Raw genomic sequence first — 24093 nt, forward strand, 5'->3', positions numbered from 1 at the left:
TCGAGGAATCTTCATTGATTCTCAGGTCCAGCAATCGTCAAACACCGTCAAACATTTGTTCAACTATCATCAAGCAATTGTCTAATAACTGTCGAGGAATCCTCATTGATTGTCAGGTCTAGCAATCGTCAAATACTTGTCAAACTATCATCAAGGAATCGTCCAACAATTGTCCAGGAATCATCATTGATTCTCAGGTCTAGCAATCGTCAAACACCGTCAAACACTTGTCCAACTATCATCAAGCAATCATCCAACAACTGTCGTGAAATCCTCATTGATTCTCAGGTCTAGCAACCGTTAGACATCATCAAACACTTGTCCAACTATCATCAAGCAATCGTCCAACTACTGTTGAGGAATCCTCATTGATTGTCAGGTCTAGCAATCGTCAGACATCCTCAAACATCTTCAAAAACTCGTCAAACTATCATCAAGCAATTGTCTACCAACTGTCGAGGAATCCTCATTGATTCTCAGGTCTAGCAATCGTCAAACATCTTCAAAAACTCGTCAAATTATCATCAAGCAATCGTCCAACAACTGTCAAGGAATCCTCATTGATTCTCATGTCTATCAACCAGTCGAGCATCGTCAAACTATCATCAAGCAACTGACTGTCAATTATCAAGCATCAACCGTCAAAGATCAGCTATGTACAGTCGGAGAATCATCAGAGAATCGTAGAACGAACGTTAAACGCGCATCGTATCATCTGTAATGCAACCGTCCATCGATCGTCGGGCGTAATCTATCAAAGAATCATTTATCGACTGATCAGGCAACCGTTAGAGAACCTTCAGGCAATCATCCGTCAACTGTCAAAGAATCGTCCAACGACCGGCAAGGGAACAGTCAAGCAATCCTCCAGCAACCATCAGACGACTCTTAAGAAACCATCTATCAACTATCAAAGTATCATCCATCGACTGTCGGGCAACCGTCCTTGGAAACATTCTTGGACAATGGTAATTTAGACTAATGCACGGTGGAAAATTAATATTCACGAGTCTCGATCCCAAGCACTGTTTCGAAATAGGACTGATCAAGTTCAGGAACTACTGTCCTACATTGATGACCCCCTATCTACACAATTGGAGTCTAATTGAAACCTTTCCCCTCATCCTTTCAACATCATCCACTCATAAAATATTTATCCATCCTCGGTAATTGACGTAACAAAAAGTGAAAACCTTCTATGCATTATGAATCTGTCCTAACGCGACCCTCTTTACGAACCTTAACGCGACCCCCTCGTAAACCTCGATGTCCCAATGGGGACCGTGTCGTTGAAAAGTAGTCGATCCCTCGTTTAGAGAGACTCGAAGGCGCGTATCGAGGGCGTTCCGTGTGGCCCTAGGGATCGGAATCGAGGCCAAGAATCACATGCATGCTGCGTGTGAGATCCTCGGGGCGCGTTGCGCCAGTGTCTTACGCAACCCAACACTTTTATCAGTCTCGTTGACGTTAATTAATTGTAAGCCTCGGATGCGGAAGGAGCTAAGTTCGGAGAGATAAGCTCGCCACGCTTCGCGAGCGATTTAATTGCGCGTCCAGCTTGGCCCGCGAGTCGCGATAACCTTCGTGGTTTCAGAAGGATCTACGAAGTTTCACCGAAGATAATACCGTATCCGAATCGCTGAAACCAACGACCGTTCGCGGGCCGTTCCGTCCCGAATTTTACTGAAATTTAACAATACGAGGGCACTGGTACAGGTTACCAATACCAAACCTTCGAATGGTATTTTAATTAATTTCGATCAACGCTCGTGCATTTCGTATCTATAGTTGGGAGGAAGTAAGAACAGTTAAGCTCTTGACTTATGCAGAAGATAAAAAAATTGTTTCGAGATATGCACGTGTGGAATTTAATCTTCCATAGTTCTTTTACTGAAACTGTGCAACGTCGATCGATCGAGTTTATTGTACTGTGGCGGCCAAGGCACCACATACGCCTTAGCCGTTCGAAGCCGCTACAATGTATGGTTGCACACGAGACGATGGTTGCACACGAGACGACCAGAGCCGCGTGAGCCGAAAAGCCGTTGTCGTCGTCTCTGACCGTCTTTTGTTTTTGAAGGCCTCTTGGTACGGTGGCGATGATCGTACCAGAGAGTCGAGCGTAACCCGCACCACGAGTCACGTCGTTGTACGACAGCAACAATAAAATTGTGCGGAACGGAACAGAGCGGAGTCATTATCTTCCCGATCCCACATTGGTGACCCCGACGTGGTCTCGCCGCGCAAGTAAAGTTTTTTTAAGAAAATTTGGACATTTTTTGTATACGGACAATATTAGTTAGTGTAGAGAAATAAGTGTATAGTGTTAAGGACATAAGGAAAGGACACGGTCTGACAAATAGTAGGCGCGGTGTGTGTGTGCGGTGAAATTAATCTTTTGTGACCAAGACTGGTAAAATGACTGACCCTAACGTTAACGCAGGGACATCCGCGGGTGTGCCGTTGGCAGTTGATCGCGTCGCTGTACGGATACCCGAGTTTTGTCCGGGAGACCCGGAGATGTGGTTTTCAATGGTAGAGAGAAGTTTTGAGGTATCCAATGTAACGTCGGAGACCACGAAATTCGGGTACATTCTCGGCGCGTTAAGTGCGCGACACGCCGCGGAAGTAAGAGACATTATCATGAATCCCCCGGCCGCGGATCCGTACACGACGCTAAAAAATGAGTTCATTCGCCGGCTTAGTGCGTCGCAGGAACAGAAAACGCGGCGGTTATTGGAACACGAGGAAATCGGGGACAGAAAACCGTCCCAATTTCTTCGTCACCTGCGCGGATTGGCCGGTACGGCTTTTTCGGACGGTGTATTGCGGACGCTTTGGATGGGCCGACTACCTGCTAATATGCAGGTGATTTTAGCCACGCAGCGGGACACCCCGCTGGATAAGGTGGCAGAGTTGGCAGACGCTGTTGCGGATACGATGACACCGCGGGTACACGTCACGGAGGCCGCGATTACGAGCGTATCTGCATCCTGCCAAATACCCCCGCCGGGCCCGAGCATCGAGGCCATGTTAAACATTAAGATGTCACAATTGGCTCTTTCCTTGAGGCAGGAAATTTCTGCCATCCGTGAATCCTTGGTGGACCAGGGGCAATCTTCCCGTCGCAGGTGGACCCACCGAAATCATCCAAACTCGCGCTACCGCAGACGATCTCTATCGCGATCGCGAGAGCGGCCCGCGGGAGGACAAATGGACCATCAAGGGAAATGCTGGTACCATTGGCGGTTCGGTCCGGCCGCGCAGAGGTGCGTTGCACCGTGCAATTGGAACGCCACGGATCAGGGAAACGACCTGGGGAGTCGTTGATGGCGGCCAGCGACACAAATCCAGCATCACGCCGCCTCTTCATCTTAGACAACAGCTCGAAGACGGAATTTTTAGTGGATACCGGGGCCGATTTGTGCGTTTTTCCGCGCCGCCTGCTAGGCGGATTGCGAGAAAGATCGGAGTACCAGCTGGCGGCGGCGAATGGGAGTGTAATTAACACCTACGGGACAGTGTCGTTAAACCTGCACCTCGGCCTACGACGGGATTTCGTGTGGCGATTCGTGGTTGCGGATGTTACAAAACCCATAATCGGGGTAGACTTTCTCGATCACTTCGATCTTATGGTGGACATCCGCAATCGTCGCCTCGTCGATCGGACCACGTCGTTAACGGTCCGCGGAACACGAGCCGAGGATGAAACGCCGTCGGTGAAGACAGTAGCAGGGACTACCGTTTACCACCAGCTCCTGATGCAGATGCCGGAACTTACACGGCCTAGCGGCACCCCGATGAGGACTACGCACCAAACGGTGCATTACATCGAGACAACCCCTGGACCACCCGTTTCCAGCAAGCCGCGGCGGCTTGCACCGGACCGGCTCAAGGCTGCCCAGAAGGAGTTCGACGCGATGGTGAAGATGGGCATCGCTTGTCCTTCGAAGAGCGCGTGGTCAGCACCCCTTCATATGGTTCCGAAGAAGGGCGAAGAAGCTTGGAGGCCTTGCGGTGACTATAGAGCGTTAAACGCACGGACAATTCCCGACCGATACCCCGTGCGTCACATTGAGGATTTTGCGCAACAACTGAGTGGCAAAAAGGTATTTTCCACAATAGATCTCGTCCGAGCTTATAATCAGATTCCGGTTGCGTCGGAAGACGTCGGAAAAACGGCCATTACAACGCCGTTCGGGCTTTTTGAATTCCCGTACATGTCGTTCGGGTTACGAAATGCCGCGCAAACATTTCAGCGCTTTATCGACGAAATTTTACGCGGTTTCGATTTTTGTTACGCGTATATAGACGACATTTTGGTCGCCTCAGAATCCCAAGCCGATCACCTGCGCCATTTAGAATTATTATTTAAACGATTAAAAGATTATGGCATTGTTGTTAATCCGAGTAAATGCACGTTCGGACAGGAAGAAGTTAAATTTCTAGGCTATCGGGTAAATGAAAGCGGCACTCAACCTTTGCCCGGCAAGGTACAAGCCATAAAGTCATTTCCCCTTCCGAAAAACGCGAAGGATTTGAGGCAGTACTTGGGAATGCTTAATTTTTACCGCCGTTTTATCCCAGATGCCGCTCGCTTTCAAGCACCCTTGAACGACCTTCTAGCCGGCAATTTAAAGGGCAAGACCTCGATAGCCTGGACTTCGGAAGCGCGTCAGGCTTTTGAAAATACCAAAAATAGTTTAGCAAACGCAACCCTGCTTTCTCATCCTGCGGTCAACGCTCCATTGTCGGTTACCTGCGATGCTTCTGATTACACCGTAGGAGCTGTTTTACATCAGTGCGTCGGCAACGAACGACAACCATTAGCATTCTTTTCTAAGAAATTAGGATCTGCCGAAAAGAAGTATTCAGCTTACGACCGGGAACTACTTTCTATCTATTTAGCAATAAAACATTTCAAACATATGCTCGAAGGCAGACATTTCACGATTTTTACAGACCATAAACCCATAACTTTCGCTTTCAAACAGAAATTAGATAAATGCTCTCCTCGACAATTCCGATACCTAGATTACATTGCGCAATTCTCTACAGATATTCAACATATTTCCGGTAAAGACAACGTCGTTGCCGATGCACTGTCCAGAGTGGAAACGGTTAACCACTCGATTAATTTCGAAGAATTGGCAAAATCGCAAGCCCAGGATGAGGAGTTGCAGCGGTTGTTGAATAGCGAATCTAGCCTGCGATTACGCAAAGTCTCGTTGCCTGGCACGTCTTCCGAAATTTTTTGCGATATTTCGACTAAGAATGTAAGACCTTATGTCACCCCTCCTTTCCGACGTGCAGTTTTTAATATGTTACATGTATTATCACATCCAGGTATTAACGCGACGATCAAGCTCATAACGCAACGTTATGTTTGGCCGTCGATTAAAAGAGATGTTCGCACGTGGACACGTTGCTGTATACCGTGCCAAAGATCAAAAATTTCCCGTCATGTGACTGCACCATTGGCTACATTTGTTAAACCTTCTGCGCGATTCGAACACATTCATTTAGACATAGTAATTTTACCGGTGTCCGAAGGTTTCAGGTATTGTCTGACCTGTGTAGACAGATATACGCGGTGGCCGGAAGCCTTCCCCATGGTCGATCAGGAGGCCCAAACCGTAGCTCGAACCTTTTATGACGGTTGGGTAGCGCGGTTTGGTGCTCCCGTACGGATTACCACCGATCAGGGTAGGCAGTTCGAATCCAAATTATTTTTTGCGCTGAACAATTTAATTGGATCCACACGCCTTCGCACAACGGCGTATCACCCAGCGGCCAATGGGATGGTAGAGCGTTTTCACCGACAGCTCAAGTCGGCTATAAGGTGCCACGGATCCGACAAGTGGACAGAAATACTTCCGACGGTTCTACTCGGTATTCGTTCCGCCTGGAAAGAAGACCTCGGCGCTACCTCAGCGGAATTAGTTTATGGCGAGCCATTAAGATTACCGGGAGAGTTCTTGTCTTCGCATTCAGCGGAAGGCACAGAAAATGCTTCCGATTTTACTAATAGACTACGCAACCATTTTTCTAAATTGAGTCCCTCTAATGCATCACGCCATTCCGTTAATCGTACATTCGTTTTCAAAGATCTTAGCAGTTCAACACATGTTTTCATCCGAACAGATTCAGCCAAAACTATTTTACAACCCGCTTATGAAGGTCCATACGCCGTAGTGCGCCGAGGCGAAAAAACATTTACAATAAACATTAGAGGTAAGGAAATAAATATATCAATTGAAAGGCTAAAGCCTGCTTATATGCTAGCAGAAAACAGACCGGATCCCGTGAGCATAGAAAATCAGCCGGTCACACAAACAAACGTACCTGACAATGCGCCGGTTATACAGCAACGTGTTACGCGTTCAGGTAGACGCGTACGTTTTCCCGATCGATTTCAAATTACGCGGTAGTACTTAAGGCTTGCGCATTATTATAATAAGTATCATATACCATTTATTTTTATCCATCACTTTTATGTACTTTCATGTATTTTTAGGTATTACGTATTATATATTAAACTCCATGTAAATTCCTTTTTTTTTTTTCAACTCTGTTCAAATACTGTAATGTAAATCTTAGTTAGGATAACGTATTTTATATAGTAGAGTAAATGGTAGTGGTAATGTAGTCGGTCAATTTTTCGTAATTGTGCCAATTACTGGCAGGGGGGTAGTGTGGCGGCCAAGGCACCACATACGCCTTAGCCGTTCGAAGCCGCTACAATGTATGGTTGCACACGAGACGATGGTTGCACACGAGACGACCAGAGCCGCGTGAGCCGAAAAGCCGTTGTCGTCGTCTCTGACCGTCTTTTGTTTTTGAAGGCCTCTTGGTACGGTGGCGATGATCGTACCAGAGAGTCGAGCGTAACCCGCACCACGAGTCACGTCGTTGTACGACAGCAACAATAAAATTGTGCGGAACGGAACAGAGCGGAGTCATTATCTTCCCGATCCCACAGTACTATTTTTGTTGATCCGTAAGGAATCGGTATCTCGTATCAGAGAAAAAATGCACTACTCTTTGAGACGAGCCTTGATACTGATTTCTGCACTTGACCTTTCGAATTTATTACATTATCTCGAATTTAAAGAAAAACGCGTTATCTTTCAAGGCTAGATACGGAACTTTTCTCCAGGCAATTGTTCGCACGTGCACTGCGAAACTCAACGCGAAATATTACTCCTAACCGAACAACTCGAGTTCTGTTATATCGTTCCAGATGCGATTTTGAAGCGTGAAAAGTTCGAGAACGCTAACGATATTTTCCAAAGCAGAATCCGAACCAAGAAATTTTTCCAATCCAATCTCACGTATGTGCGAAATTCCCTGCAATTTTTATTCCTGACGAATACGCAGGCAAGCATGCCGAGAGGATTTGACAAGAAACGGTGGGTCTGAAAGTAGAAGGAGCGAAAGAAAGTGAGAGGTAAAAGTAAACTTTCAAGACTTCAATGCGATTGCTCTTTCAGCGTAGTTTGCAACAGATTGGACTGGCTGCAGAATTCTATGAGATTCCTAAAGAGTCCCGTGAAAGTTGATCATAAAATGGATGCAAACTATCGCTTACGATCGATTGGATTGAAAACGGTTCGAATTGTTGATGTCTCCGTGACGGTAAAAGTAATTCCATAAATACCACGACCATGGAAACTCTTATGCAAGGTGAACTGGTAATCCAAAACAAACGTCTCATTAACGCCTTAAAGTGCACGTCATTACCAATACAAGATATTACGCATTTTTGGTAATATTTTAACACAAAATGCACGGTTCAATTTAAAAAAAAAATCCTCCAAGAATTTCTTGCACGTTCGCTTAGAAAAGTGCTGCAGCCTATCTCGGTCCACGAATCTACCCGTTGTTGCTCGCTCAATTACCAAAGAATCCCGGCATCGACGCGTACTTCGCGCGCTGTATCGCATATTTACACGCGGCGTAACAAAATTGGAATTTCCATTAAAGAATCGCAAACAACGTGTCTCGTATCAAAACGGTGTTCCTGGAACGATAGATAATTCCCCGGGTTACCCGAAGGCCAAGTTCACCGACTCTAGCGGATTAACGTTGCAACACCGACGATCGAGAGCGCGCGTTGCGCTTGAATTTATCAGATAACGACGCGTGATCGATCGATAGACCGAGACGAGCGACGTTTCTCCTCACCTTCTTCTTGCGCGGGTGTTGTTCCTCGAGGTAATCCGGCACTATGCCCTCGTCCAGGGTGGTGGTCGAGCCCGGGGTGCTGCTCGACGACGAACCGGACACGTTGTAGGAGTAGTGTTGCTGATTGTGCGAAGGATGAGCCGGTGTCGGCCATAAGGAACCCGTTGTCGGTGCCCCTTCGTCGCTGAGGGGCGGACTGGGGGTGCCACTTCGCCAAGAAGCCCCGCTACTGCTGCTGCTGTTCGACGTACCGCCGACTCCTGGTGAGCCGACGACCACGCCACCGCCTCCTCCTCCTCGACCTCCCCAGGAACCTTGACGAGGGGGGCAGGAATTTTTTCAAATTAATTATATCGTCGGCGACCTGGTACCTCGTGCGCGATACAAGGGTGGCGATACCTGGGAATTGTTTCCAATTGTGTCGAGGATGAAAATAGCCTGCGAGGAAACTCGCCTGATTTCGATGGAATTTCTCTCGGTATTCAATTACGGAAAATCTCGATCACTGTCTGTGACCCGTATATGGGTCACATCGCTACGCTATTGGATACGCCGCCGAGAGACCGGACAGTGAACGCGTTGAATAATATTCGAAAAAAAATAAACGTGGTGTGAAAATAATCCGTCGAATAAAAATATGTACTTGAACGGGTTGCACCATCCTAAAAGAAGTATTTCGAGGAATTGCATGGTCTTCCAGGCGGGAGGATCCCTTTGAAAGCGACAACCGTGATTCGATATCCAGGGAACGATCGTGTTTCGGTCGTGTAATTCGTTCCCGGTATCGCAGGAATAAAATTAGGATCAATTGCCGCGTTCCTGGTAATAGCAAGCATTCGCCGCATGATACTGACCGTAATTGTGCTGGCAGTGAAGTGGCAAGGGATTGTGAGGACTGTGTGGCGAGCATGAGAGCGACATGAGGACCAGGGCAGCGGTGCATTCGTCCATGCAGTCGCCACGCTCGTTGGTACGGCAACCCTCGCGACCACATCCATGGGGTATTCGGTCGTTCCAACCGCTGTACAACCGTTCGGAGTCGTTGCTCGAGCTGGGTCGCCGCTTCCTGGATCTGGAACACGTCGTAACAACAAATTATAATTCCTAATCCGTGGAGAATAACCTGTTACAGGGCTACCTAACCTACGACTCGTCTAACTCGTACCTAAAGCGACCAGACGTCTCGTGCAATACACATCGCCATTCTTTTCAACCCCCAAAATCATTTAATCAATTTGATAACCTAAGATAATCTAAAAATCGGGTCGAAAGGTCCTAAAACATTTCGATTGAGTACACTTGACCAGCTGTGCATCACGCGGGAAGTACTACGCTAGCTCCACCTATCGTCAGACTATAGAGTCTACCCAGACGCCGGGGACCAATCAGACTCGCGTTCCTTTCGCTAGCCAACATCTCGCGAACGCACCATGGAATCTCGTTCTCAAAATAAATAAGCTTGAATAATAACATTAATAAATGAATGAATCTTTTTTATGAGATCCTTTCCAAGGGGAGAAATTGCATTTAATTCGTACCGCTAATTTTATCATTTCTAACCTCAACTATTATTGTCAAAGTACTATTATAAACGTTCCTGTCAAAGAACAATGGGAGATTTCCTGCTCAGCCTATCGTCGAGCAATATTTCTCGACTAAGAACGTCGAATTTTTCATCCATGGCGTGGGCGGTTACGATTTGATTGAGAAATCCTTGCGTCACATATCTCGAGGACGTTGACCAGCGTGGCCGTGAGTCAATAAACGGACGGACTGTTTATATACGAGCCCTTTTATAGCGCACCGGTCCTATAAATGTAAATGATGGTCGAACCGATGGGAGAGCTCGGGCACGAGGAAGCAGTCGAATTCAATAACTATATCTATTTGCAGATCGGTCGACTACCGTTTCCAACAGTGTCGCGCGTATGTACAAACACCGGTAAACGATCGATTCGCTGACGGGGAAGGAATAACAGAGATTAAACCGGTCACGTAACGCCATTTTCCGCGACGTAACCTAACGTAACGCAACGAGATTAGTAGATGAACAAGCAGTTTCGTAAGAGGAAACGTTTTTTTTTTTCTTTTTTTTAAAGAAACGACGCGTACTCCTGTCCCGGTAATAAGAGTCTGTCGTCCGTAAAACGAAAAAAAAGAAAAGAAAGGAAAATCCAGGGGAACAATGGTCGACGACTGTTCCTTCCAGGAATTTTGCGCTTCTGCAATTACGTAAAATAATGTTTTTCCAGCCGATATTCCCCGGATAGCGCGGTCGTTGTACCGTAATGTTCTAATGACTGACGACGCACTGTAAATTACAGTTTCCCGAGAAAAGCTGTAAAGATTCCCGCGATAACATGCTACGGGCTTCAACCTGTTCCGTAGATTGGTACCCTGGTCTCTTTTGATCCGGTGAAGTCGTTATTTTCTTTGTTCGCGACTCTTGGACGATTGTTCAACGCGTGGACCATCGCGTTCGGCTCATCAACGCTCCTAACGGGGCTACGCTTCCTTTTAGGCAACGCATTAAGGTTGAAAAAAGTCACTAATAGCATCGTCAAAAGTATTGAATTAAACAACAAATTCGTTCGCGTTTTTTCTAACGAGAATATTAAACGTTCCAGGACTTGCTCGATCGATTGTACACGCGCCATTTTGTTCTATCGTGTTCCGCCATCTTTCGGGTAGTTCATTGTTTCTGTACGGAAAACGATGATTTTTCAACTCTTTATCCAAATACGACCACCGACTATTTCTTTAATATTGTTGCTTTTAATTTATCTTTCGCTGTTAATCGTCTGGTTACGCACTAAAAGTTAATAACAAAATATTAAAGTACCGTCGTCGAAGCGAATGCGCAATAAAAATATCTGTTTTACGACCGATAATTCGCTGTGATTTGTTTTTTATGCTCAAAGGATTGTTTAATCAAAATGTGTACTCGATAAGAGTTAATCAATGTAATTGACTGTTTAACTCAAACAGCAAGTAACGAGGACTGCGCGGAGAACTTATAATAAACATAATTATACTGTTCATTACATTAATAACCAATTAATCAACCGGGAGTAACATTTGTCGGTATCTGGGACAACACAAATGCGGATCGTCCAAATAATTCACGTTAACAACAGTTTCAATGGGCTTTATGCAACGGCGACTGGGTATACAATTTTCGAAATGTACACATTATTGGCTCATACGTGCATTTCGCTTTGACAGTAACTAAAATTTAACTATTAAAATAAATAAAATAATTCGAAATATGGTTTCTGAATTAAATTATAATAAATTAAATTGACATAAAATTGTCAAGTATTTGTCGACGACGCGTGCAACGATGACGCAACACCGAAGATGTTAACATTCCGATCGAACGATGATGTTTGCTCGTTGCAACGACGCGATAATGGGGAAAATCACTTAACAGCGTTTTACGATTTGAATTTAAACCTTTAACGATACTCGTGAAGCGAGTAGCCTGTGACAAACCTCCCTTGATACACTGTCCCCGCGAGTAGATCGAATATTCCTCGAAGGGACACTCGAGACCGAGTAATCAATAGAAACCCCGACATTCTAGGAAATTACGGGGTAAATTTTCCTCGTTATATGCACCGATCGGATATCAGCCAGAGTCGCGGAATAACCGGATCGATATCGATGTCCTGCGAGGCGCCATCGACGTCGATCTTTGTCCGAAAAGTATTTTCAAATACCACGATAAACCGTTTGAGAACCACTGTTATAGGATACGAACGTCACGTTTTAACTTTCAAAGGTTCGTCCAGTGTCGCATAAACCGAAGGATTGCGGTGCATTTTGCGTGAAAGTCGCCCAAAGCGAGCGCGTTAAATTGGCGCAAAAGTAACGGTGACTCGAATCCTTGAGGAACTCAACGCGCATAAGCGGAGGCTCCCACGCGTGCAACGCACGGCGCAAGATACGCTCGGAACGTCTCTTTGGGGCGCACTGCCTTCTAAAAGCAACCCTTCTCATGCGCCGCGTACGTAAACCGTAATATCAGCATCTCCGGAGACGAGTATTCTATCCGCGGTAAATAAAAATTCAGTGGTCGTTGGAAAATGTGATTATCAGAGTAAAATATCAGAGTTCAAAGTTCCATTCCGTGCATTCCAAGATGGCGTCCAGAAAAATTGCAAAGTACCGAAAGGATCGAAAATAAATAATAAACAACGACACGTTCCCTCTCCCCGTGCCGCGATAATCGTCGGGCAGCGTTCAACCCAGACGCGTGTGGTTTCTGGTTCCGCGGACTTTCTACAAACCGGGCACAGGTTTCACCTTCGCGTCGCTCTTTCTCCGGGGCCTCCCCCGGAGACTTTCATGCCCGCAGCTTTTCAGACGGAACGCGGTCCCGAGGCGTACGGAGACGCGGAACAGAACGTACGGCCCCCGTCGACAGGCGTGCACACGAAGGACAAGCGGTACGTACGCGATATTCTCCCGCGATGGTAGAGGGGACGGCAGGGGTAAAGGGGGGAGGGGGACACGACGCGAAACGACGTAGTCAAGGCCGCCGCTTAGCCGTTCCGCTCGGACCGGTACATCGAGAGTCGAAAGTGAAACGTCGCGTTAGCCAGCGCAAGGAATGACGCACGAACTAGACGGTATTTCGAAAGTAACACCTTCTGGGTACACACGCCAAGCCGTCCCGTTTTCGTGCCGCTTACGCGCTCGCGCACGCCTAACCTCAAGCTCGATTCCCACTAGCGTCCCAACCCTTCGCGGCCATACGTCGAACTGTACCCCGCTCGTAGCTTTTAACTCTGACGTAAAGTAGAACGTGGTGGACTAACCACATTTGCATCAATTTTGTTTAATTCATGATCTTACGATAATATGATTGGATTCCCATTGATGTCAGTTACAATCTTCGATAAATAACAGTTTAAATTTGGTGTATCTAGTCTAGCACTATAAATCTGGTAGACAGTAACCGATCGCCTAACCCGAAACTGGCGCCCCAACTCTTCGCGGCCACACGTCGAACTGCACCCCGTTCGTAGATTTAACTCTGTCGTAAAGTAGAACGTGGTGGACTAACCTCTTTTGCACCAATTTTCTTTAATCCATGATAGTACGATAATATGATTGGATTCCCATTGATTTCAGTCATAATCTTTGATAAATAACAGCTTAAATTTGGTGTATCTAGTCTAGCATTATAAATCTGGTAGATAGTAACCGATCGCCTAACCTGAAACTGGCGTCTCAATTCTTCGTGTCCATACGTTCAACTGGGCTCCGGTCATAACTTCCGGATAGACTAGCCCCTTTTGCACTAATTTTCATTGATTTTGAACACAATCTTTTACAAATAATAGCACATATTTGATACAATTAATCTAGCGTCATAAATCTGGCAGATATTAGCCTGTCAAGCAACCGTAAAGATTCCCACTAGCGCCACGACCCTTCGCGGCCACACGACGTACCGAACACCATACATTTAACTCTGTCGTAAAATAAAATCTGCTAAACCAGTTCCTTTTGTACTAATTTACTTTAATTTACAAGAGAATGAGAGAATTATTGGAATGCCCATTGCTTTGAGAAACAATCTTTTACAAATAACAGCACAAACTTGATGCATTTAATCTAGCATAATAAATCTGATAGATACCAGGTGGTCGCCTAACCTGAAACTTGGCTCTCGCTAACGCCATAATTCTTCACTGCCACACGTCGAACTGGGCCCCGTTTGTAACTTCTATTTTAACCTTGTCGTAAAACAGAATCCGATAGACTAGTCTCTTTGGCACTAATTTAATTTAATTCACAAGAATACGACGATATTAGACCCATTGATTTCGAACACGATCTTTTACAAATAATAACACATATTTGATGCATTTAATCTAGCATCATAAATCTGATAGATACTAGTCCGTTACCTAACCTGAAACTTGATTCCCACTAGCGCCGCGGCGTAAACTAGGATATGGTAGACTAGCCCCTTTTATACTAATTTACTTTAATTTACAAGAATATGAGAGTATTATTGGGTACCCTTTGTTAGGTCGAGAACGTTTAAAAAGGAAATTTACGCCTTATGAATGTTAATGATTAAACGAATTTCTTGTCCGACCAAGTTTTGTCGTTTTATTTGAATAATTATTTACATTAATATCGACGTCACGGAATTCAATAACGTTAAAGTATGCCAGAGGGGAAAAGTTCATGGATGTTCCAGAGCGAAACGAACAGTTTTGGTTTGAGACGATAACGACGAGTCGGCGATTCTAACGTCTAGATAACTTATAATTAGATATTATTTTCCTGTTACGTTCTAATGGGCGTAATTTCAAAGCTAGGAACGTGCAACGATTATTTTTTACTTTAGATTGCCAGTGACCTTCCCCTTCCGACATACTCCAAGATTATTGAAATCGGCGAGATCGTTAACATGATAAATAATTACCGTATTTCGAGGATAAAGAGCCTCTTGCTAGGGACCCTTTAACAAAAAAGAAAAAAGTTCGATAAATTAATAAACAGATCACGATCATCATATCTGGGTGTTTTCATACAAGATGGACAAAGTGAAAAGCGATGAAATCGTAAAATAAAATTTAATAATGAAAAATATATATATTTTTTTTTTAAAGTGGAACGTATTACGCAATGCCAAGGATCAATGATTAAAGTCTTTCAGCTCGCGGCAAACAAGCCATTAACTTTCCATCGAGGAATGCTATACATAATGAAGTAGACTCGGTTAATCGCAAGTTTCGAATTCGGGATTCCACGCTATGTAGATTTATTACCGTTGTGTGGTTCGTTAATTTGAAACTGTAATATCGTTTTCGTTCGCGCCTACCGCTTATCTTCCCGCATCGATTGCTATAATATTTTCTGACGGGCACCAGGGGCGTCGTGCCTCTTGAAACGCTCGATAGGAATCACGCATAACGGGCTGAAGGCTGCGCATGAAAGTCGAGACCAGAGCAGAGTCGGCGATCGGTCGATAATTACCGTCGAATCGCAACAGGTAAGTGGAAGATAACCACGGAGAACGGTAGAAGGTACTGCTGTGTGGAAATGTGGATGAGACACTGACAGGGGAAGGAGTGAGGGGGGGCTCTAACGAGTGTGCTTCGAGGGAGCCCGGGTACCGTTAAAGCCGCCGCGAGCCGAAACGCGGAGGATTCGTTCCGCCATTATCGCTGGAATACGCTAATTGCGTGTGAACCTTGTCGACTATATGGATAAAAAGCGTCGTAAGAGGGGGTTCTCAATCTGTCACCCTTTGCAGTAGATGCCAATCAGTTAGGAACATTTAAGATCACCGAGTGTCTCCATGGTTGATAGGTGTGTGGCGCTGCTTTCGATATTGGGTAGTCGGTCGAGCGCTTGCGAGAGAGACGAGAGTGTAGCGAGTACGGGAGGTTCTTCCATCCTACGATATTCGAGTCGCCAAAAAAACCAGTCGCGACTCAAAGGAGGACAATTCGCGCCGGAGTAACGGTAGCCTCCGGCGAGAATCTGTCCCGCGAAAGTCCCAAACGGTACTCGTCAATTTGGGCGTTCGCGCGTTGGAAACCGCTCGTCCACGCGGCTGTCGCCTTAATTAAAGAGACACCGCGTGGTCCTGTCGACTAGCTCTCGCGAAGACGCTTAACAAAAACGAAGGAGAAAGTAAATTGGTCCGGATGCACGCCCGCTGCCTTGTACTTGTACCGATCGACCCAGTCGACGACGCCGGGGGATAATCTTTCGTCGTCCCTGTCGCGCCAGCGTCTTCTTTTCCCGCTAATTACGCGACCAAGGGAGGACGAGCTTTGCACAAAAAATTGGAGCGTGGGACGATCGATCGACCTTCCGCCGATTCGACAGCGCTGGCTGCGCTTCAACACAGCCGGCGGGATCGAGGTTACTGTCATTGGCAGCTTCAATCTGCTCCTCGCGCCCTATCCCCAAGGGATCACGTTTTGGCAGAAAATTGAACCGCGAGAAAATTGCGCCAACCGGTTCCTTCGATACTCGGATAACAACGCGAGAACTGGTATGTCCTAACAGTTGGTCGAAGGGGATGTTAATGGTCTTCGGATCAGGAAGTTTACAGACTACGGTACCGAACTGGCTTCTTCGAGTTAAAGGATTGCACGAAGATCGATGCTGGTTCTTAGGCGCAAGCTGCTTAACATTTGGCTGCTCGAGCTTGGACGCTTCTGAGCGCTAGCATGGAACGCATATTTATTGGCAGCTGAATGGAATGTCATTGAAGCCTAACTAAAGCAACCTATAGGCCTGTATCTATTGGTATTGGAGCGAGTTGACACACACGAGATCTAAATACATGTATTCGAGTGCCTCTGAACGAAAGTTCATAATGCACGTTCTATGTATCTGTGGCGTTACCTCCTGTACTCGCCACCAGAGGGCTATGCTCTTGTCTCTCTCGCAAACACTCGATCGACCACCCAATATCTCGTCGTCTTAGGGATCACCAGGTTCAAACGTAAGTTGACACACACGAGATCTTGAGTACGTGTCTTCCGGGGTTCCAACGACTCCGTCTACACTGTCACGTGGACGAAAGTCTTGCACCTTCTGTGCATATATAAGAGATCACCAGGTTCGAATGTCCATGCTACCACCTTCCAATCATTGGAACGAGGTTCACAGAAGTTACAAAGCCTCAGAAAAGCCACTCTTCCTGCCAATGATTGTTCGTGCACGATGCGGTTTGTTAGCCAGACTTCTGCGTTTCCTACGGTCTCTCTCTATCTGTCTCGGTTGCGACGGCTGGCAGAAAATGCAAATAAGAGTCTGTGCACATTAACGACCAGCGTTATCGTCGCGCGGTAACGTAACGTTACGCAATGCGTTCGAACGAAGGGCAAGGCCCGTGCATTCGCGGCGACGAATCGATGAACCGGGAGAATCGTAAACGTCGCGATACCACTTGGATCAACGTTCTCCTCAAATCGGTACGTAACGACGTGTTGCTGATTGGCCTCGATAACCTATAAAAGGCGGAACCGTCGACGATCGTCTAGACGATTCAAATTAGCCCCGTTAAACCCGGTCGCATTAACCGAAGGTCAACCGACGCGCTGTTTTCGCTGCGGCTAGCGCAAGAATTGTGCTGACCGGGAATAATTAACGGACTTGGTCAAGTGACTTCGACGTTCGGCGAGGTGTTTTATGCTTTCGACCCTTTTCAGGTCACCGGATCGATGCGCCAGTCCCCGCACCTTCTACGCGAGAATTTCTATGGCGAGCTTCTCTTCCCCTAGGGGTCGAAGACGACTCTTGTTCCAAACACTGTTTGTCTTTGCTTTTATGTATCTTGTAATCTTTTGTAATAATAAGAAGGAGAATATATGAACGAAGATAAGATCGAGGATGGAAGAACGTCGCTGGTTTTTGAATCAAATGTTATATTCCGATAGCAGCTTTCAGGGTCGTTACTGGGATTAATTAGAGTACCATCTGCTCAAATATCTCCACCACACGGTTTGCTGTTCGATGCATTTAGCGTTAATGTCAAGGATAATCTGTGGGCGAACATTTTCCACAAGCTTCTCTTACGAAGTATAATGAAAATGTATAATGATACTGCTGACTATTGCAAGAATAAGTTAAGAACAAGAGTTCTCGCTGAAAAGGACTCGAGAAAACGAGGGAACAGCTAACTGGTAGTAAAATAGAGGCTCGAAACCGCTGCACAGAGTGAATCAATAACGACTGGTACCTTCGGCTTGGAAACTATAGTAGGGGACAAATTCTTCCAATAGGAGAAGCCATCGCGGTAACGTTTGCTTTTCAGGTTCGCTTCCCGATACGCGAAGGTCACCCATTGGTGTTTAACACGTTTAGCACGGATCGGTTAAACTCCGTGCTAGCCTCTCGTGTGCCCGACGACAAAGTATAAATATTAGAAATTTCAGTTACGCTTCGTGAATTTCAACGAAAATAGAGAAGCTGACCAGCGACCTTTGGAACGAATACGACGACCTATAACGTGACGTCTCTTAAGGTCGACGAAAGGTAATTACGATGAAGAGTACTCGACGCCAACGACTGAGTGAAAATCCAATGACGCGCTGTATGCTAACACGGGTCACGGGTTATTACATTAATAGATATTGTCGCTGTTGATCGACGCATGCACCCAACGCAACAAAAAAAAAAAACTCAAATTTTTTATTTCATCAACGTTAGCGAGGCACAAGCTCGAGAATTTACGAGAAAAAAAAGCTGAGAAACACGGTTTTTTTTATTCAGACTATCAGGCGTAAATCAAAATGGAAGTCATGGAAGACCTTGGCAATGTATTTGTGTACGTACGTAGCTAGCAATCGAACGATAAAGCGTGCTGGGGCGTTATTAACGTAAACTTGACATTGCACAGCCGGCGATGGAAATGATAATTGTTTGTGAAAGGGCAGCGTGAATTTGTTGCGTAAGCGTAACGCGGCCACCGCGTGGAATAAACGTTTACGTACAGTATGCGTTCCCTCATCTTGGATTTAATTCCCACCCGGCGCGCACACCGATCGGACTGGGAGAGGCTGCCGTAAAGAGGAGATGCTCTTCCGTGTCCTGGCTCGGTGCACGGCACCGCGGTTGCCCCAGAAACCGTAATGCACTTCGCGTTATATGGGTCGGGACGCGCATTGATCCATATTCGGGGAACGACATCCCCGTGGCCGGGTAAGTGGGTCACCGACTCACGGAGGCACACGCGGAATTCTGTTACCAGCCAACCCGTTCGTTCGACGCCGTACGGAGCTCCTCCCATACAGAGCCACCGGAGCAACATGACCGATTTCGAGTGACAAAATCGGCGAGTTCGCTCGAATACGGGGTAGCAGGGCAAGAGTAAAACATAGTGCTCTTGGACGCCATGTTACGAGGGCGCAGACAGACTTTATAAGAATGCCACGCCTGACAAATCCTAACAGGACTCCTCCCCGGTAAACGACGAAAGAATATTCAAAAAAATAGAAATAAATAAATGCCTGAAGCGGGCCCCCTCTTAAAGGAGGATCCAAGGAAACTGAAATCTTCACACCAGTTCTAAAATAGCGGAGCTTCAACAGGTCGATGAATCAAACGACTGTCAGAAAGATCGATCCGTTACCCGAATCCAAAAATTGTTGAAAGTCGTACCTCAAATGCACGGTCATCGGAGAAACTACGTATGGCGAAGTCGTAAATTGACGCGTTCGCGGTACAGGGCACGTCCCCTATTGTATATCATTCCGGTATATCTTCCCAAACGTCTACCTTAGCGTAACCCGGGTCCTCGAGGTACCGATGTTCGAGATTTACACGGAGTCTGGCTCTGACAAGTCTTCATCCTCCACCAATACATCTACTAATTACAGCTTTCCAAGGTGCTCGGACGCAAAAGTCTCCAAAATACACAGACTCTGTTTCAAGCCTGGACAAACTTTCACAACGAATTCTACAGTTCTTGGGGGTGCCTTTCTGAATGTCTTTCCGTGCCCGTAATTGCACTACCTTTTTTAAGTAAATTAAGATACTAAAGACTCGAGTAAGACCTTTACCAGTAACGGTAGCTCTAAACATTTCTTCCTCAGGCCCTAACTATGGTCTAAGGTACTCATCTGCTCGTATTTCTGTCAATTTGCTTGCCCCGGTAGCTCAAACATCTTTACTTTGACGTTACCCGATTTTACGAGCTTGCTATATCGTAGCCCAGACTATACCCTCCTTTCCTGCACGATGACCGACACGTGCCGGGTGTTGGGTAGTCGAAACAACGATCTCGAGTATCCGAGAACCGCGTCCAAACTTTCCATCGACTAAGCGTGTCGAGTGACAACGGTCAGCCGCATGCTCGATCGGCTGTTTTGCAAGCGTGATCAACGGACGAGCAACGCACGTGGGCGATCGTGGCCTCGTTAGGCTCGCTGGCGGTAAGGAACCACAGCCTCTGGGTCGAAAGCGTGGTCGTCGAAACGCGGGGTGAAAGGGGACGGGTTTTTCCTGGACCGTGTACAGGCTGCACCCCATAAGGAACGCGTCGGCAAGTGCATCGATCCGGTTCCAAACGATATCCGGGTTACGGAGTCGAACCGGCGGGTCACCACGCCGGATAAAGGAACGCTCTAGCCCGGTGGCCTGTATCGAGCGACCCGATTCCGCGGCGGGACAACCCGGACAACCTGATTCCGACCGCGTCGACCCCATTCGTTGGCCCAATTCCCCCAATTACGGCTGCCTCCGGAATTTACGGTCACGGAGAACCTGGGGGTCTCGGGTAAATCCCCCGTCCCCCACCTCCGCGTCAGGAACGAGGCGTTTTGAACACGGGGTTCGCTGCTCGAGGGGGAGGATAACGTTAATGAAACTGACGCTGGTGAACGATCGAAACCGCTTTAGCTCGAAGAATATTTTCGACGTGCTTTCAACCTTTCGAGGGACGCCATTGTTGAACTTGGTGTCGAGGGTTGCACAGTCAGTTACGATAGAAAATTTTTAAGTTTTTTTTTTGTGGTAATGTGTAGAATTTTTATTGTAAAAGTTTAGCTATTTCTATAATTTTGGATTCACATTTCAGATATTTCTTTTAAAATTGAGTTTGCTTCTTTAATGATATCGAGGACTTTCTTCCTCGACTTTGTCATTTGATGTTTAAATAAACTTCGTATTTTCATCGAGAATTCTTAAATAATTCTTCTAGTTACAATACATAAAAAAAACACATTTGATACGACTTTGTATGCTTCCTCAACAACATCGTTTGGTATTTAAAACTAATTAATAATATTACAATTGCAATCCTCTGGTAGACAGGACTTCATACTCTATAGAGTCACCGAGGAGCAAAAAACTGAATTTTCAGACAGAACTCTTGAATTTGAACTGCCAAAATAAGCTCAATACCAAACTGTGGCTAGTTTCCAATCGTCTAAAGAGGGGTTTGGTCTGGCAGTCGACGCGTCGTAGCAACGTGCGCCTTAAACCCTCTCGACGCTCCTAGAAATGTGGGTCGTCCACTTCGTTTCACTTTCGCTCGCAAATAATCAACGCGATGCATGTATTTTAAGGTCGTCGAGGAATGTTTCTCCGGTGGCCGCTAGTCGCGCGAGGGATCTCGAAGATCTTTCGATCCGCCGCGACCCCGAGGGCGTCTAATTAGTCGCGTTATCTCGTCGACCTCCCTCCCTCCCGCGGATCGCGAAAGGTCGTTTCGAGCAAGTGCATCGCGTCCCTCGAAAAGAAACGCTCTAGAGCCGGGCAAGGTCTCCGAAAATTTTGCACGGCGAACGCGCGCCTGGATGTTGGTACGCGTGCACTGTTCCCGTTTCATTGGCCCAGATTCGCCATTGGATAGAGAGTGACCCACCCCTTGACCAGTCGAGGTGGGAGAGGGCCAAGAGCGTCGTCACGGAGCCCTATTCTTCTTCTGCCTCGCCTCTTCTTGTCTTCCTCCCTTTCCTCCTTCACCTCAACAAGTAGCAGAGGCTGCCAAGTACTACAACAGGTTCGTCGTATGCACCGGCACGCGCAGAACGTCGACGAGACGGAAAGGGTCGCGAAGAAACCGCGACGGAGGGACGAAGAAAGCAGGAGGCGCAAGAAATGGGAAAAAGGGCACCCGGAGGGGGGCAAGGATGGCTGTAAACGACGCGTGGCCCCGTGTACCTGACCCATTTATCCGATGCGACTCCGCACCGGTGGCTACGTAGCTGTATCGATCGACCTAGATCCGTGGCCCCAGCCTGGCACGACCTACTATTTGTTAGGCCACCTTAACCACCCTCCTGTATCGCTTACTTATTCTCCCGCGTACCCCGTCCGGGCACAATTACCGCTCGACTTTGGACGATCCTCAGCTAGCTGGCTACCGAAAACCTTAACAACCTTGCGCCAACGAACGGACGAAGGTCGCTACCGATTCCTTGCTGTCTCTATTCGGCATTAAGTGGAAAATAATGACCCCCTAATGGCCGAAATTCCCTTGGAAATTTAAACGTCTACCTGCCGAGGAGTCTATGGCCCGATCTCAGGGTCCTCGAGCGTTCACGAACCCGACGATGCGCCGAATGGGACCGTTGGCCTTTTCCCACACGCCCACGGGGCACATTGTGCATCACGGAACGATAATTTAATAAATCATGAGTGGAACTAAAAATAATTTCATGTACGAAGGTCTACGGTCGTCATTGGTGAATCACCCCTCCCCTCCACACCATCGAACGATGGGACATTGATCGGAAAAGGCAATTCACGGGGCGAGGTCTGGATTATACGCGGAATATAATTACCCGTAGATTTAATCGTTGTAATTAACTCGTATTTTGATCGAGCCTATTTCGATACTTTGGCATAACTTTTGTTAATAATCGTTCGATCTCTATGCAACTGCTATCTCGATTATTGCCGGACTCGAGCTAAATATTAGATCGTATGAAAATTTGAATCAAAGAATTTGCTTTTCAAACGTGAATCTAAGGTTACGTTCAACCACCCAGCGCGTTTGAAACAAGAACTGGAAGTCGTTGCGTAAGTTTTCGAGCAAATTAAGCTACATCTATCATGCACAGCGATCCACCAAATAATCCACACGGCTCATCGATTGACTACGGGACCTCACTTTGAGTAAGCCTGGCTTAATCTATACAGCTGTGTCTATTATGTCCTACACAGGGCGAACCACGTAACTCGTCCCTCCATGTAGTAAACGCGTTAGGTTCAAAAACTATTCAGCCTCGCCTCTTTGTAAGCTTCGTATAATTCTGTTAAACTTTGCGTAATAACAGTGTAAATGAAATAAAAGAATATTTATATAAACTCGAGTATCTTAAATATCCTCCCCCCATTATTAACTAATCTCGTTGCAGCAGCACTTCCGAGGATCCTGATACACAACCAATCTCGTACGATTAACAAACGAGAAGCAACTAAACAGCTATTTTATCGCGTGGTGTCCCGTTGGTGGTAGTATTTATAGTGCACACAATCGTAAGTGTAATTTACAAGCGTCGAGAGGCACACGAGGCATTCAAAGACGCCACGCGCGTTACGCCGACTCCGTCGTACATCATTCCAATTGTCGCTGATGTTGTCTCAGTAAACGAAGAAACGTTGAAAGGGAGTACGAGTTCCGTCAGTCGCCGCAAAAGGTAGGCGATATTTCACGCTGGTAAAAAGTTGGGCTATGTTGTAAAACAGCCTCGTTTGCTCAACCTTGCCCTTTCACACTGCTTGACACGGTGCAGTCGTAATGGATGGTAATTACGCGACGTAAAAACACATAATAGATTTGTAACAAACCTATACAGAGGATGTGGGCGCTCTCGATGAACCTCGAAAAATTCTCTCGATGGAAAATAAATAATGCGGGTAGTTTTAGAGAGGAGATCATAGACCAAGTAAATTCTATATAAAATTGACAGTATTTAATATTTTTACGCGACTCGATACTATATTTTTAAACTACTCGCTGCGTGAAAAGATTAAATTAGCGATTTGACGATAATAGGTTCGTTTCGAGCGGGTTGATTCGCGAATCGTTTAAATTTCGACCGAGTCTCGGGAAGTCTGTCCTACTTGTGCAAGAAGACGCGAGCCAAGGCAGAAAGTTTCGCGAGACAAAAATGACATCTGCCAGTCTGCGGCTGTAGGTCAAGATCGCGCGACTCGTTGGCATATTTTGTCGCTCGAGACCTTGGCTCGCGTGTGTTTAGGTTTGCAATACCGGGACAGCGGCGTACCGTGTTCCAACGTTTTCTCGTCGCAGCCTCGTCCTGGCTGGGCCAGCCTTGCGCAACTCCGTTTAGAACCGCGGAGACAATCGACGTATGTACTCCATCGACTATGGATTGTTCTAGGTCAGTTAACCGTAGTAACGAGGATCCTCGCGAGCCACCAGGCCCATATAAGCCCCTTTGTGGG

At 46.5% G+C, this 24093-nt stretch overlaps 1 protein-coding gene across 2 annotated transcripts in view; it reads right to left on the reverse strand.

The window, feature by feature from the left end:
• The window catches only part of LOC122398463 (zinc finger protein 395), a 113231-nt gene that overhangs the window by 36171 nt on the left and 52967 nt on the right, over window positions 1–24093 (reverse strand). The window contains exons 3-5 of one of the 2 annotated variants that reach the window (XM_043398316.1): window positions 14636–14671; window positions 9042–9259; window positions 8188–8501 (exon numbers count right to left, since the gene is read on the reverse strand). In XM_043398316.1, the coding sequence (XP_043254251.1) occupies window positions 8188–8501; window positions 9042–9259; window positions 14636–14671 (568 nt within the window). The remainder of the gene's footprint in view (window positions 1–8187; window positions 8502–9041; window positions 9260–14635; window positions 14672–24093) is intronic. The other variant, XM_043398317.1, reaches the window with a different exon arrangement.

Source organism: Colletes gigas, unplaced genomic scaffold, assembly GCF_013123115.1.
Source record: "Colletes gigas isolate AHSC1104 unplaced genomic scaffold, ASM1312311v1 Colletes_gigas_Sc00011, whole genome shotgun sequence".
NCBI lineage: Eukaryota > Metazoa > Arthropoda > Insecta > Hymenoptera > Colletidae > Colletes > Colletes gigas.